The 15,623-nt window shown below is 38.8% G+C and overlaps 1 protein-coding gene across 5 annotated transcripts in view; it reads left to right on the top strand.

The window, feature by feature from the left end:
* Nucleotides 1-15,623, top strand: part of NRXN3 (neurexin 3) — a 1,503,781-nt gene that overhangs the window by 690,613 nt on the left and 797,545 nt on the right. For all 5 annotated transcript variants that reach the window (XM_077750623.1, XM_077750621.1, XM_077750622.1 and 2 more), the window contains one exon: nucleotides 14,088-14,207. In XM_077750623.1, coding sequence (XP_077606749.1) covers nucleotides 14,088-14,207 — 120 coding nt within the window. The remainder of the gene's footprint in view (nucleotides 1-14,087; nucleotides 14,208-15,623) is intronic.

The following is a 15,623-nucleotide window of genomic DNA, read 5'->3' as shown; positions in this document are numbered from 1 at the left end:
TGAGGATCTGTTACTGACACCAAAGAGCTGCATCTCTTCAAGATGGTAAATGTGTTTTATCCTCTATCTGGGGTATATAGGCCAGGATATATCATATGTTCTTGTCAAAGTCATTGATAATGATTTTTCAAGTAAATGTATTATTTTCCCTTGTATATCTAAGTGCAAAGAATCCAAAATGAATTTAAAAAACATACTAATTCCCTACTCTGCCTCTCAAATGTTTATAGTAAGAAAGAAAAAAAATCTTGAGCTATGTTTTGATTTTATGTCTCTAATATATGTAGAATATATACTTCAGAAATTAAGCTCAATTTCCGGACTGCCTAGCCAGCATCTGGCTGTGACTTGAAGCCTCTTAATTTGGGCTAGGGATTTTGAAATAATGTCTGGTTCTAGTCTCAGCTGGTAAATATATCTTTCTATCTTGAGGCCAGCTTTGCAGCGAGACCGAGGCATGCATTGGCTGGAAATGCGATTGCCCAATTGCAGATGGTAAACATCTGAGAGAAACACACGTGCTTCATTTCAAGACTGGCATGAATAAATAAAAAGGACATTGGTCTGGTGCCTTTTTGCTCACAGCCATTTGGGTTTGGCTGTATGCCCACAAATCAAACAAATGGAGCTCTTTGGAGGATCCAAGTCACCTTCATGCACACACCCAGTTCCACATTCTCCGGTGGCATTTTCAGCAGATTACAAGGAGTGCGCCCAAGCGACTCTTCCATACTTACCTCCTAGATGTTCAGAATTATTTTTGTGGGCTTGGTCTGGTTGTGCACACGTGTCTGTCAGTCTGGCCACACACTACCCTTGTTTTTTGATATTTATCCTGACTCATAAAGAATCATTTTTTGGACCATATGCCTTGGGGTTGGCTGTGTGGATGTGGGAAGGCTCTTGTTACCACTGCTTGTGCTTTGTCAAGTCCAGTGTCCTCCTGCCCCTTGCTCTGCTGACATGGCTCTGACGAGGCCTGCTCTGCCCTGGTCCGTGCATCACCTGTCTGTGCTGTCTCCAGAGAACCTGTAGAGCATTTTATTTGTCTGTTCGAGTGATGTTGGTTATGCCAATTGTATTTTCATTTCTGTAATGTTGCCCTGGTTTACTCTACCTCTTACTAACCTCTGGTTATTGTTTTCGCCTTTTCTGTTCTTTTGCTAACAAAGTTGCGTTGACCAAAGCTGACCTGCAAGGTAGAGAAGGTTCTTGTTGCCATTACCACTTTGGACTGAGAGATGCCCTGTGTAACCCTTGGTATCTTTTCTTTAAGGGCCTTCAAGCTGTCACACCTCTTGGACAGCATCAGTTTTGGGGAGGGGGCTGAACCCTGTGTTCTTCAGAAACAGTGGCAGAAAACCCAGATCAATGAATGCAAAACAACAAAAACAAGACCTTTGAGGGATGGGAACATGATTCCTTTTTGGGGGGACTAACGAGGTTTGACAGCATCCTGTAGTGTGAAACTCACAAATGCATCAATCCACTTCTGGAAATGGTTAACACCTCTCCAAGTAGTTGCCATGGGTGGGTTGGCTCTTCTTAATTTATTCATTAGAGGAAGGCAACGCTTGGAAAGAGAAAAAAGGGGGAAAAAAGGACCTCTTGAGTTCTTAATTTATAATTTTTTGGGTCAGGGAGGTCATTTATCAGGACTTTTGAGGGCCTGGGCCTTATGAAAGAGAATGCCATTTTCTCTTAACTCATTTGAAAGAAATGTTTTTAGGCATTTGGAAGATATCAATGCCATTAAAATGTTCTAGAGATTTATGTTACCTATCGGGGATTTTGGTTGAGCACCTTAATTTCCTGTTTTGTGATCTAAAGGAAAAAGTACTCTTGGGGTAGAGGATGTGTCGGTTTTATCCTGAATACCCTTTAAAAAGCCTTCATGTTCAATGCCAGTGAATATCTACCACAGTCACTGCTCCTTCTGCCATTGAGAGAGGCTCCATCCAAAGTCTGTAATGGGCCACTGGTCAAGTTGTGTCAGGCTACTTGACTCAGAATGGCAAATCAGGAAGGCATTTTAGACATCTTTTGGCTGCTGGTTCAGCAGGGGATTGAGCCTTGTATGGGTTCTGCAAGTTTGCAACTAGCAAAATTTGTTAAAAGTTTTTACCAGGGTGGCTTTAAAAATACTGCTCTTCACCTAAAAGATCGTTTACTTTGCTGTGACTTGCTGTATGCTATGTGGGCGATGGATACAAGTGTCCATCTCTTGGGTGGACATCAACTAAATGAGGTCTCTCTGTAGCCATTTTTCTGTAACTGTTTTTTTTTTTTTCCATCACTTCTTAGCAGATTCATATATATGCTGATATATAATAAAATTAATGAAAAGAACATACACTGGATTAGTATTTTGAAGTCCAAAGTAGCTGTACAATAGCTTTCTATTTCCTTCTTTTTCTTTTTCTTTTTGTTTGGCTTTCAACTTCAAAGAATGTAGGAGTCCTTTCAGTAATACTGAAGGTTGTTGTCTTCACAAATTCTGTTCAATTGTCAAAATAGGTCTACTGCATGTCACTCTGTAAATGAGGGAAGGGGATAGGATTCGATCTACAATAAGAGACAATCCAAGGTCGTTAAAGCTTGTTATAATCAGATTTATTAGATACAAGAAGAGGACTGCATCTCTTCTGAGACTTTATTCTTCATGGTAAGAACCATGTGGATATTGAATCCTCAGAACCTAGCACAGGCCTTTTTACATAACAGCTCCCCATTTTGCAAAATGATCTTAAAGTTGCCATCCAAAGGAAAAATGGTTTGTAGGAATCTTACAAAGAATTGGTTGATTTCTATATCTGTTATAAATTATCAACCAAAGTATAGTACAAGTTTAGGGACATAATAGTTTGGAATATCTTAACTTGCCCATTTATAGAATCAGTCAAATCATCAGTATGTTTATGTTATTATTGTATTGACCCAAATGCTCTTCCATTCTTGATGACTGGACAGTCCCTTTGTGGCAGGACCTGCTATCTTTTCTAATTATTTTGGGTCATCGGGGGTGCCTGGGTGGCTCAGTCAGTTGAGTATCTGACTTTGGCTCAGGTCATAATCTCTCGGTTCATGGGTCCGAGCCCTACATCAGGCTCTGGGCTGACAGCTAGCTCAGAGCCTGGAGCCTCTTTTGGATTCCGTATCTCCCTTTCACTCTGACCCTCCCCTGCTCATGCTGTCTCTCTCTCTCTCAGAAATAAATAAAACATTAAAAAAAATAATTATTTTGAGTCAGTGTACCCTTTCCCCATATTGTGGCAAAAGGCCTTTAGGATGTAAATCCCTTTACTTTTTATTCTCCTGACATTGGGGTTTGGATCATTACTCAGCTGGTTTTTTAGCTACAACCTGTGGGCACAGATAGTACTGATTACCATGAAGTGTGAAGGGCAGTAAAAATATATGACAAGAAATGAGACAGGTTGAAATGTAAAGGCAAACTGTGTTCAGAAAGAAGCAGAATAGTGGGGTCTAGGAAGTGGCATGATGAATCTAGACAAGTCCAACAGCCTGAGTCCTTTTATCATTGTGTTTGGGGTGGTGTAGTTTTTTAAATTAATTAATTAATGAATGAAATATTCAGTTATTGTGTTGTTCAGTTTAATAGGAACTCAGCTACTCCTATGTATCAGGCACTCAGCTAGGCACTGAGATTACAGGTGTGATATAGTTTGACTTCAGATGCATAAAAATGAGATCATCCAGAAAGGACAATGCAGAGTGAACACTGATCTTCTAGAATGGAGAAGGAGTGTGCAGTGTGAACACAGGCGAGAGCTGCTGGACTGTGGGGGTAGGGGGGCGTGTGGTCATGGTAGGTGCTCAGGGTATATTTCCCAGGCAGAGTTAGAGTCAAGTTGGAAGGAAAACATATTTGAGGTACATGGCAGATAGAAACAGATTCAAGAGTTTGGCCAGTTTGCGGACCAACCTGAAGCTCAGTTTGGCTGAAATAATTTGCACATGGAGATGTGATCAAAGGTGAAGCTAGAATGGTAGTATGCAGGCAGGTGATGCCTGCCTTTTTGTGTGAGGAGTTGGGCATTACCCTAAAGGCTCTGTGAGGAGGACAGGGACTTGGTCAGCTTCTCATTTTATCAAGATCACTCTGACACCAGGTGGAGAATGGATAGGAAGGACAGGAACTGGAAACAGAGCAGAGTTAGGAGGGAAATAGCATATTCTAAGGTTGAGGGAAGAGGCTTGAACCTGACACCTGTTACTTTAGGTGATTAAGGAAGTAAACATGTTTCCCTCCCAGAGGAGACCTCTGAGGAATGAGGAAGAAAATGAACTTTTTCTCCTGATTGTTTCCTGACTATGTTACTGTGTTTCATAGCAGATAGGTTTACACACGATGACAAAAGGTGTCAAGGAAGAACTTTATTGATAGCTGTGAGTCAGGCCAGACTTTGCATCTCTCCAAGTTAGGAATCTCAGGAGGTACCCTGAGATTCACGGTCCCTTGACTAGAGTGACAATGTCTGTGGACCTTTTAGAAGCAATATTCGAATTCCTTTTTATTTTAAGCGATATCCCTTAAAAGATTTCAAATAAGAAAGGGGTCATACAGCTATGACAGAAACATTACATTTGACCTGTTGGGAGTGAAACAAATGAGTTATAGACTATAAGAAATAAAAGAATAGCTTTTTATTGGGGTGGGTGATTAATAAGAATATGTTTTCCCCACCTTCCACTATAATTCCCCTTAAAAGGCTCTATTTCTGGAGTTGAATGGCTTCTTTTCTAGAAATGTCCAGATGGTGGGCAGGTGGAGTGGGGTATGGAGGATTGATTAGATGTAGTTCTGAGTTCTTTTTATCTTGAGTAAGTGAATGAATGATTGAGCTTGAATGCCTTAAAAATGTGAAGATTATTTTAAGTAATTTTAGATGAGAGTTGGCATCAAGCACTTTTAATAGATAAGGAGAATTTTAATTCTCCAACCTTTTTTCCTTTCCTTTCCTTTCCTTTCCTTTCCTTTCCTTTCCTTTCCTTTCCTTTCCTTTCCTTTCCTTTCCTTTCCTTTCCTTTCCTTTCCTTTCTTTCTTTCTTTCTTTCTTTCTTTCTTTCTTTCTTTCTTTCTTTCTTTCTTTCTTTCTTTCTTTCTTTCTTTCCTGTGAGGAGTATAGTTTCCCACTTAATTTTCCCCAAAGCTAAGGGTTTTATTGTATTTTACAATATATTACATTGTATTTTACATTATAAAATGTAAAATGTAGCATTGGACCTAATAGAAATCAGTCCCTCAGAAATGATCTACATTATAGGAAATAATGAGACACAGGAATTAAATATGCCTTCTGTCCCTCAGCACTGCATGACAGAGGCTTCTCACAAGAGAGCTGGGCAGTTAGGACTTACTACCTTAAAGTGTCTTGATTCTGGACTCCTGCCCAACTAAAATGGATAGAACTTGATTCTCCTTTCCAAAAGAGTTGATAATACCCATTATTAAGGATTTACCTAGTATATGCATATGCTAAAGACTTGGTATTTTGTGTCTCCATTACGACCATGACCTTGTGACTTAAAGATGACTTTATAGGCTTGCATATATTATCTCATTTAATCTTCACATCATATGAGATAGTGATGATTTCTGTCTCCATTCTACAGATGGGTAAACTCAGGTTCAGAGAATTTAAGTGGCTAGCCTAGGGTCACGTTGCTAGTAAGTGGTAAAGCTGAGTTTTAAAGCCTGTGACCTCTTTCTTACTGTGCCAAACGGTATGAGTACAGACTTGTCTATTTCTGATGCAGAGGCATCACACAGGTGACCAGACGGTGTCTGAGAATGTCCCCTAGCTGACTTTATGGTAGATGGTGTCTATGTCATACTCTTTCACTAACTTCTAGATGATGTTTGTACAATGTCCTTTAAAACAAAATATTTTTCCTTTGTCGTGCAGAAGCTTTTAATCTTGATGAGGTCCCAATAGTTTATTTTTGCTCTTGATTCCCTTGCTTTTGGGTGGGAATGTAAACTGGTGCAGCTCACCTGGAAAACAGTGTGGAGGTTCCTCAAAAATTAACAATAGAACTCCCCTATGACCCAGCAATAGCACTGCTAGGAATTTACCCAAGGGATATAGGAATGCTGATGCATAGGAGCACATGGACCCCAATGTTCATAGCAGCACTCTCAACAATAGCCAAACCATGGAAGGAGCCTAAGTGTCCATCAACAGATGAATGGATCAAGAAGATGTGGTTTATTTATACGATGGAATACTACATGGCAATGAGAAAGAATGAAATCTGGCCATGTGTAGCAACATGGATGGAACCTGAGGATGTTATGCTGAGCGAAATAAGTCAGGCAGAGAAGGACAAATACCATATGTTTGCACATATAGGAGGATTAGGAGGAACTTAACAGAGGACCATAGGGGAGTAGAAGGGGGGAAATGGTGGGGTAGAGGGAGAGAGGCAAACCATGAGAGACTCTTGAATGCTGAGAACAAACTGAGGCCTGATGGGTGTCGGGGGGGGAGGGGGGAGATAGACATGGAGGAGGGCATTTGTGGGGATGAGCACTGGGTGTTATATGGAAACCAACTTGACAATAAACTATTTGTAAAAAATAAAATAAAATAAAATTTGACAAAAAAATAAAATATTTTTAAGTCAGCTGTCTTTTCCTTGAGCTTACACTTTGAAACCTCTCTTCTTTCTTTTAAAAAATGCCCTCTACTACCCCAACAGACCACTACACCAATGCCGAGAAAAGAAGGAATATCAGAAAATAAGACCTCAGTTTACAGTTTCTGAGGCAGCATTGACTTTTTGACAAGCTGCTCATGATTTTAAAAAATAGAAATGATCTAATCATTTGACCTTTATGGCCCAGGCACCCTCTGAAAATAGGGTGGATTGAGCAAGAAGATTTTATGATGCTAGACATTCTCTCACCTTGGCAAATACTCCAACAGAAGCAGTCGTCCACTGCTACCCTCCATTGTCATGGAAGTGTCACATGAATAAATTGCTTTACTTACAAAGTATACAACTTTGCAGTTCAGCAGCCATCAAGGGCAGTGCTGTACTAGAGGTACTACCAGTGCAGGAATTTTCAGGAGTTTTTCATGCTGGTTGACATTATGTAACATGTATTAGCTTGAAATTGGCCGTGGTAGGATTATTTTACATTATGGAAATCAGGTTAGAGAAATGTTACAGATCAGAGTTTTGTTGTGGTGCTGGCGGTTGTTAAATGCTTACCTACACAGAACTGGTCAAAGACCATTGGAGATAAAGACCTCATGAGAGTATCTTGGTGTCAACCAATTTCCGTGCCCATCTTGACTTATTTTATACTCAGTATATGATCAGTATATTCGAGCAGTTTTGATAATACATCTGCTCTCCTTAGTGTCCCCAAAATGTTAGATTTTATTATTAGTTTATTTCACTCATTATCCTAACCAGGTCACATTTTTGAACCTTCATTTGAGAAGAGGAAACCATAAATAGCTGAGCATGCTTGCTAGGTGTAATTTTGATGCCTTTCTGAGCATTAGGAAGGCATAGATCCCACCTTCAAGACAAAAAAGTAAGATCTTGGAAACACAGCTGCTCTTAGGTCTTTCTGACAATGACATTTTATAATAATTTTTAAGATCCTATTCTCTGGCTTCTACCATATGGTATGACATCTACCATAAGGTCAACTAGACCATTCACTTCTCAGGTAGCTCTCAGTGAAGGACACTTGATACATTTAAGGATCATTGCTTTCTTATTTTAAAATTAAATAGAAGTGAATTGGGTTTCTACCAGTTAAAGGGGATGACAATCTTATGTTGTCTGTAAATGACTGTCTTCAGAAAAGCCAAGAGGACCCAACACTATAAATGTAGAACCACTCTGAAAACAAGAGGGATCTTTGCTGCAGGGACCAAGATGTATGTTAAGCTAACTAAGTAGGCTGTCCCTAATGTTACAAACACCATCCCTGAAAACTCAGCATTTAAATCCTTATATTTTAGCAGTTGAGACTATAGATTGCTCAGAAAGGATGTAATGGTCTTGTGCATGCATATATGAACATACACATATGCATATATCTATGTGTATTCATCTTGCTTTTTCTATTCTTTCTTTTTATTCTTTCCCACTCAATTACTCCTCCCTCCTTCTTCCTCTGTGAAACAATGTAAATTCGAAAATGTAAAAGTAGACAAGTCATCAACAGTAGAAAATAAAGTTGCAGGTGACAGATGGGATCTCTGAACAGTCATGGCAACTGTCATAAGGCTCCTCCCACCGTAGCTATACTTTGTCAGGGACAGACAGACACTTTGGCTGGCACAGAGGGCTACTGTGAAGATGCTTCCACATTCAGATTCAGTCATAGATTCTGAATCCTATGACAAACACCTCATGTTTTGTGATTAAAGACAATGAATATTATTAAACTATCCTTGCCTCATGCCTACCACTGAGCATCAGCCTTGGCCTTTTAGGATAAATGGATATAGAGAATCAGGACAGATGTATCACCCCCCAGACTCCCCTCATCACCAGTCCTACCGCCCCAATATGGCCAAGACAGCTGGTGCTGGTTTAGCAATATTTATGTTAAGTTGGAATGTTTGAAGCATAGGTTTGGTTAAGTCCTACCTGGGCAATAATAGAGGGAAAATGCACTCTCGTAGAAGTGTTCTGTGCTTCAGGAAGCACTTCTATCTCAAGCACCTACAAGTCATAAAAGACAAGTCTGTCAACTTTTGGTTTTCTAGACCATGAAGAGGAGTTGACTGAATCAGTTTGCAGGTACTGATTTTAGCAGTAACAGGCATGAAATGACTGTGTGGGACAGTTCTTACAGAGAAAACAACAATCCCAGGTTCAGGCAGAGCGATGGGAATTTCGTGGCAGCCATGAGGTATCATCGGAAAACAAAGCAAAATAAAAAGACACAATGTGATGCTTTTTTGTGAACTAAAAACAGAGCTGAGAGTTAGAAACTGAAGTACTAGCAGCATTGAGGACTTGCTTAGTCTTTTCACTCATGTTTCTGTTGCCTTGTCACTTCCTACTATAAAAAAAAGTTGCCACCTTTTCTCCAAAGAATATGTGACAGTTTTAGTGAGGATTGGTTACATATAAAATGCAATAGTAGTATACACCATGTCTATAGAAGGGTTTCCTAAAGGTTTAGTACAGTTTTAAGCTATTAACAATAATTTGAAAACATGCTAAAATATATAATTCTGAAAATTTATGTTATCTTAGAATATTTGCAATTTTAGGCTGATTTGAAAGAATGCTTTGGGAAAAATTATTATTGATCTTAGGAATGTCTGTTATATTTATAAATATGCATTTGATACAGAATTTTGTTCTGATATTATATATAGTTGGACAAAACTAGATCTTCCTGTTAATTTTTAATTGAATTTTGAATTGAAATGGCGTTTGGAAATTTTTCTTAAAAACCATACATTTTTACATTAAAATGTCATCTTTGGTTATAGATTAGAAATACCTTATTTGAGTTTCTCTTGTTAATCCAATGGCAACACACACGCACACGCACATGCACACATGCACACATCCTCTGGCTCACACATATCCGTAGAGGTTAGGTGGCTCAGCTATGGAGATGGCAAACTTGGATTTGAGACCTCACTCTTCTACTTCTTATGTTGAGGCCTTACAGACCAAAAAAAAAAAAAAAGCACCTAACTGTTCTATCTTAATTTTCTTTTCGTTTTTAAAAATTTCTTAATGTTTTATTTCTGAGAGAGAGAGACAGCTGAGCAGGGTAGGGAGACAGACACAGAATCTGAAGCAGGCTCCAGGCTTTGAGCTGGCTGTCAGCACAGAGCCCGACGTGGGGCTCAAACACATGAACCCTGAGATCATGACCTGAGCCAAAGTCGGACGCTTAACCGACTGAGCCACCCAGGCGCCCCTTAATTTACTTTTTTGAAATCCTTGCCTTCCCACTTGATCGTCAGTAAAAACTTCCTTTATTTTTGTAATTTTTAAAGTTCATTTATTTATTTTGAAAGTGAGAGAGAGAGCAAGCAGAGGAGGGGCAGAGAGAGAGAAGGATGGAGAGAGAATCCCAACCAGGTGCTGCACCATTAGCATGGAGCTCAAACTCACAAACCATGTGATCATGACCTGAGCTGAAACTAAGAGTCACGTACTTAACCAAATGAGCCACCCAGGCACCCCCAAAAAATTCCTTTAGTTTTGAAGTTCTGGATATCTTCCATGAGAAAACCATTTCTGTTTTCTAATTCTTTAATATTTCTAATTGATTCATTATCAGTTTATGAAGACTAATTTAATTAATATCTGAAATACACTTAGTACAATGTCTGGCACATGATAAGTGCTATGTAAACCTCTTGATTTTATTGTTATATCCTCTCTCTGATTTGTACAAGATCATTTTACATCAGTGATATGCATTTAGAAGCATTGTTGCAGATTTTCTTTTTCAGAGCATTTTGGTATGTTTCCTTAATCTCTCTTTCTTTCTCTCTCCAATTTTGGAGACCCTGCTATCTATGAGAAATAGATATAGATTTAAAATATCTGTTCAGGGAAGAATGTACTTTATGAAGTTAGAAATAAGAATAGGAGCTTATGTTTTCATCTGGAAGGTGTCTTAAGAGTCTACTCCAAACTCTTATTCATTCAACAGTTCTTACTGTCTTACATGGGGACATGAGTCCTTGTCTCAATATCTGGTGAGATCGGATGAGTTTAATAGTTAAACCAAGAGAGGAAATGTGGTCAATTAAATACCACCATCACTACCACTACCTCTTCTTCCCAAAAGTGGTTCCAATTAGAAAATTGCTTGTATGAGATGATATTGGTAACTTTTATGGATAAATTGTTAGTTAAGAAAACCACTTGGCTTTGAGTCATAAAAGAATGACTTCTTTGTTTTCTTGTTTTGTTTTGGCTTTTTTGGTTCTTTTGCTTTTTTTTTTAATTTAACAATATTTTCTCAGCTCTTGCTTTATACCAGAAATCTGCAGGAAAGACATTCCAGGCTGTAGGTAGAGCAAGAGCAGAGGATCTTGAAAGTAGGGATATAGGGATGGTCTTGAAGAGTTAGAGTGGAGGTCCTAGGAGATGAGCAGGCCTCAGCATACCCAGAGGCCTTGTTATAGCTCAGATTCCTGAGCTCTGCCCCCATCTAATAAGTCTGGGTGGAGCCTGAAAAGGGGCATGTCTTACAGGCTCCTGGGTGATATAGGTGCTGCTGACATGGGGCTCACGCTGTGAGAGAGGGACTGTGGTAGAGAGGGACTGGAAGGAGAAAGGGATGGTGGGATTACTATGAGCTGGGGGCCAATAGTAGGAAATGAGGCTGGAGAATGGGGCAGTGGCCCTAGGACCTCAGCCTTACTAGGAAGTTCAAGTGTAGTCTCTCAGATCAATGAGAGGTCATTGCAGGTTCTTCTGGTCCTCCCTCACTGAAATGGCTCTTGCTTCTGAGGGGATTACAGTATAGTCAGTCTTGGAGGATTTTCTGGTTCTGTGGGGCACTCACCCCTTAGTGCATGTGAAACGAATCCTGTGGAATTTGAAAATAACCTATAATTCCCCCTGTTCTGGGTTCCTGACCAACCTTCAACCAATAGGACAGATTGCTCACTTTGTGGAGCACAGACATTTTACCCATGCTCAGGTTTTGACTGTACGAGACATAGGCAAATCAAAGTGCTGCAATTCAGATCAGCCCAACATTTACTGAAAATGCTTTCTCTGTATCTGGCACAGTACACTTAATGCATCAAGGATATAATCAAAGCACATTATGATTTCTAACAGCAGGCAGCATTCAATCTTATGGGGACAAATACCAAAAAAATGAAACAATTATAGGATTATATAAGCAGAGGACAGCACAATGTGTAATAAAGTATTAAATTGAATATTATCAGACATAAATGTTAATGATGCAGATAATAAGTGCTGTGGCCACTAAGAAGCAGGAGAATTGTTGAAATGACTAGGGAATATTTTATATGGAGGAGGCATTAGAACCGGTCCTTGGAAAATAGTGAAAATTTACCTAGTTAGAGAGAAAGGCAAAAGCATGGAAAAGCCTTTGTCTTCAGATTCAGTCAACATGCAAGGAATTATTGTGTTTTCCCAAAGTTTTTCTCTGTTCTACTGCCTTTCAAGAGAAAGACTGCCATGTGTTTCTGATTCTTGAGTACAATTGAATTACTAATCCATTGTCTGGTAAGAGCTATTTGGTCAGGGAGCCCCGTGGACTTCTCAGAAACTTTTATCCTTTGAAAGAAGCTGTCCTGATTTGCCATTGTTAATGAAACTTGTACTACACAATGCTCAAGTTTAAGACCCACTGAGAACATGACCATGAACCTCCTTTCATCTCCACATGGGGGAACCACATGGCATATAGGAGCTGCGGAGACCCAGCAGCAGTGCGGCTTCCCTAGTGTTAGTAATTGTCTTGAACTTTCTCATGTCATATCCTAATAGCTTTGTATTAGGAGTGACGGTCTGTACTGCTTCCCCCCTTATGAATAAATACAAAATGTCTTGCCACCCAGAAGACAAACCCTTTGTAGTCACGCATCTCTTTTGAACATGCATCCTTAGGACTCTGCATGCATACATTTCAACATTCTGTGCCTGTGTGAGGCTTTGCTTGGAAATTGTGAAATATGCACTTATTGCAGTGGATATATTCTTACTCTGTCAACTGCTTCTACTGCATCATCTCCTGAGTAATACATTTGATGAGTCAAAGGGCTCACCTCCTTTGCTGAGGATCTCTAGGAGTTTTTTTCTGTTAGCTCAGATAATTCCAAAGGTGCAGGTTTATATATATAATCCCAAGGTTGAGGCAGAAGATAGAAATGAAAAGGAGAGGATGGTTAAAGAGAGGCCCCAGGCCGATCTAAAGAGAAATTTTAATGATAATCTCTATGATAAAGATCACTAACCTTTTTCAATTGCTCACTCATATCCAGAAAATATTTTGAGAATGGAGTACTTATATAGTGCTTGCTTATGGAAGATACACAAAAATAGAAATATTAAAAAATTTAAATAAAGGTAATTTCTAATATTCTCTTCCTATCTCCCAAATATTTCTCTTTTGTATCATTTGGCATATGAACACTGCTTTTGAATACACTTTTCTATGAACCTATAGCAGTGGCATGATGCAGTACACCGGTTCTCAAATTTTAGGCTGCTTCACAATTTCCTGAAAGCTTGTGGAAACACAAATTTGTGCCTCTTTCCTACGTTTCTGGCTCAGTAGGTCTGGGGCCCAATGACATGTATTTCTAACAATTTCCCAAGTGATGGTCTGAGAAGTAACCTTTAAAAAACAATTAATATAGTTAAGAACTTGGGTCTCAAGAGATCATTTACCTAAGTTGGACATCAGGGTCCTTTCATTTCCTGATATGTGACCGTGGGTAAATTACTTCATTTGCATGAGCTTAGTTTTTTTTTTTTTTTCTTTTAATCTGTGAAATGGATGGTCATAATTACCTCTTCATGTCACTGGGGAGCACAATATGATACTGTAGACAAAGTGCTTAGTACCCAGTACTTACCACCTACAAAACACCAGTACACGTTGGCTGTGCTATGCTCCTCCTCTTCATATCATCAAACATTTTTTAATGTCATAAAGTAAACTTTAGGGACTTTTATGCCTTAATTCATAAGAATCATGGGAATAAATTTTTCTGCTTTATGATTATACATTTAGAAAGACCGTTCTCCAAATGAAGTATCTTTCTAGTTGGATGGTAGAGATGAAGCTCTTTTGCAAAGTCTGCTTAAGAGAGAACAGTGTGTTCAGCCCTCTCCCTTCTGTGTGTAACTGTTGATAGTTTGTGGCTAAGTGTGCACTGCTGTGGTCTTTTGTACATACTGACTCTTGTTGCATGATACAGAGTTGAAATTTTTGGTGGTTGTGTTTTTGAATGTTTGGGGGCATGAGAGTAGCAAATTCAAGTGAGTCCTTTGAATTTGATTAATTATTAACACTTCTCTCTCTCCTTTTTTTCTTCTCTTCCCTCCTGCTTATGAATTGCTAGGACCAAGTACCACCTGCCAGGAAGATTCATGTGCCAACCAGGGGGTCTGTATGCAGCAGTGGGAAGGCTTCACCTGTGACTGTTCCATGACCTCATATTCTGGAAACCAGTGCAATGACCGTGAGTACAACCTTTTTATACTTGGGAGTTTTTTCAGAGTTTAGAGGCTTAGAGAAATTTTAAAGGGAAATATGTAAAAGGATGGCTCTTCTGAAAGATTTGTAAGCAACTTCCTCCTACAGAGACTTGGAAAGTAAAGGACGGGTGCTCTTAGTGGAAGAGGAAAGAGGCATTTCTTGCTCAACATTACTGGATGTTTTCCCATTTGCCTACTCCCTGTGTTTTTCCTTTAGATTGGTTTGTGTGTGGCTGAGCAGCAAAAAACAATTCAGACAATATTTTTGCTCTAAGGAGTTTAATTTTTCATTAATTAAGTCATCTGGATAACAATTTTGAGACTTTCCCATTTTCATTGTCTAGAATTTAGAGGATATTTAAGGAATGTAGCTATTTCTTCAAAATTCTGAGTATAGAGAACTTCTTAGATTTTACAAATGATGAAGATATTCAGAGTCTATTATTTTTTCTAACTAGAGATATTTAAAGCATTCTCAGGTGTTTTGCAAATGTAAAAAATTTCCTCTAGCTAAACATATTAATATCTACTTGGTTTATATGTACATAGTCATTCTGTTTATGTATGATTTCTATTGTAGGAGTATATTTATACGTATGTATGTGTGTATGTGGTTCATATTGGAAGAGGGGTGGTTGTTATCTTGTGTACTAGCAATGCCTCAGGCACATGAGAATGTTTAATTCTAGAAGACAGATTTCATGAAGGTGATTCTAGAATTGATGGTGGAGATACCTCAATACTATGGGAATCTGTAATCTGTGTCTCCACTTCCATTTTGTGTTATTTTCCTGACATGGCTATTTTTAAAGATGAGCAAACATTTGAGTTTTCTGAATACCTTTTGCAAAGAGATTTGTTTAAAGCCATGATATAGTGGGTCCTGCTAATCTCCCAATTTTCTAAATGTAGTGTTCATGGTAGGAGTTTATTTTACAATCTCAACTTTTAGTCAGTGGCCTCTTGGTTTTATAAAAAAGATGCATGGTGTTATCCGAGCAAATGGTAAAGTCATATGGTTGCCTAAGTGGGAGCAGGCACTGATCACAATGCCATATCTATCATGTTTATTTGGTTTTCCTTGAATCCTTATTTCTCAACTTTTATTTTTTCATGTGTGTGGTTGCCTCTTGGTCTGTTCCCGTTTTTCTCATAGCTTTTTATCTTCATATGCTCCATCAGTCACTTAAGATATACCTGGAGAAACAAGTGGGGACTCTATCCATGTAGAGAGAAAAATATTTGATTCTCATTCCTCTAAATGTAAGCATACACATCTCTATCTGTAAAGCAAAAGACACAGGATCTGCAGAAAGTTTGACATCAGATTGTTCTTTTCCAAGTACTTGGTCTTATTGAAAGTCCTGTTTCCACATTTATGATTTGGAAATACTGTTTAA

This window comes from Crocuta crocuta, unplaced genomic scaffold (assembly GCF_008692635.1).
Source record: "Crocuta crocuta isolate KB4526 unplaced genomic scaffold, BGI_CrCroc_1.0 scaffold186, whole genome shotgun sequence".
In the NCBI taxonomy this organism is placed as follows: domain Eukaryota; kingdom Metazoa; phylum Chordata; class Mammalia; order Carnivora; family Hyaenidae; genus Crocuta; species Crocuta crocuta.
This window is presented reverse-complemented; position numbering and strand designations above follow the sequence as displayed.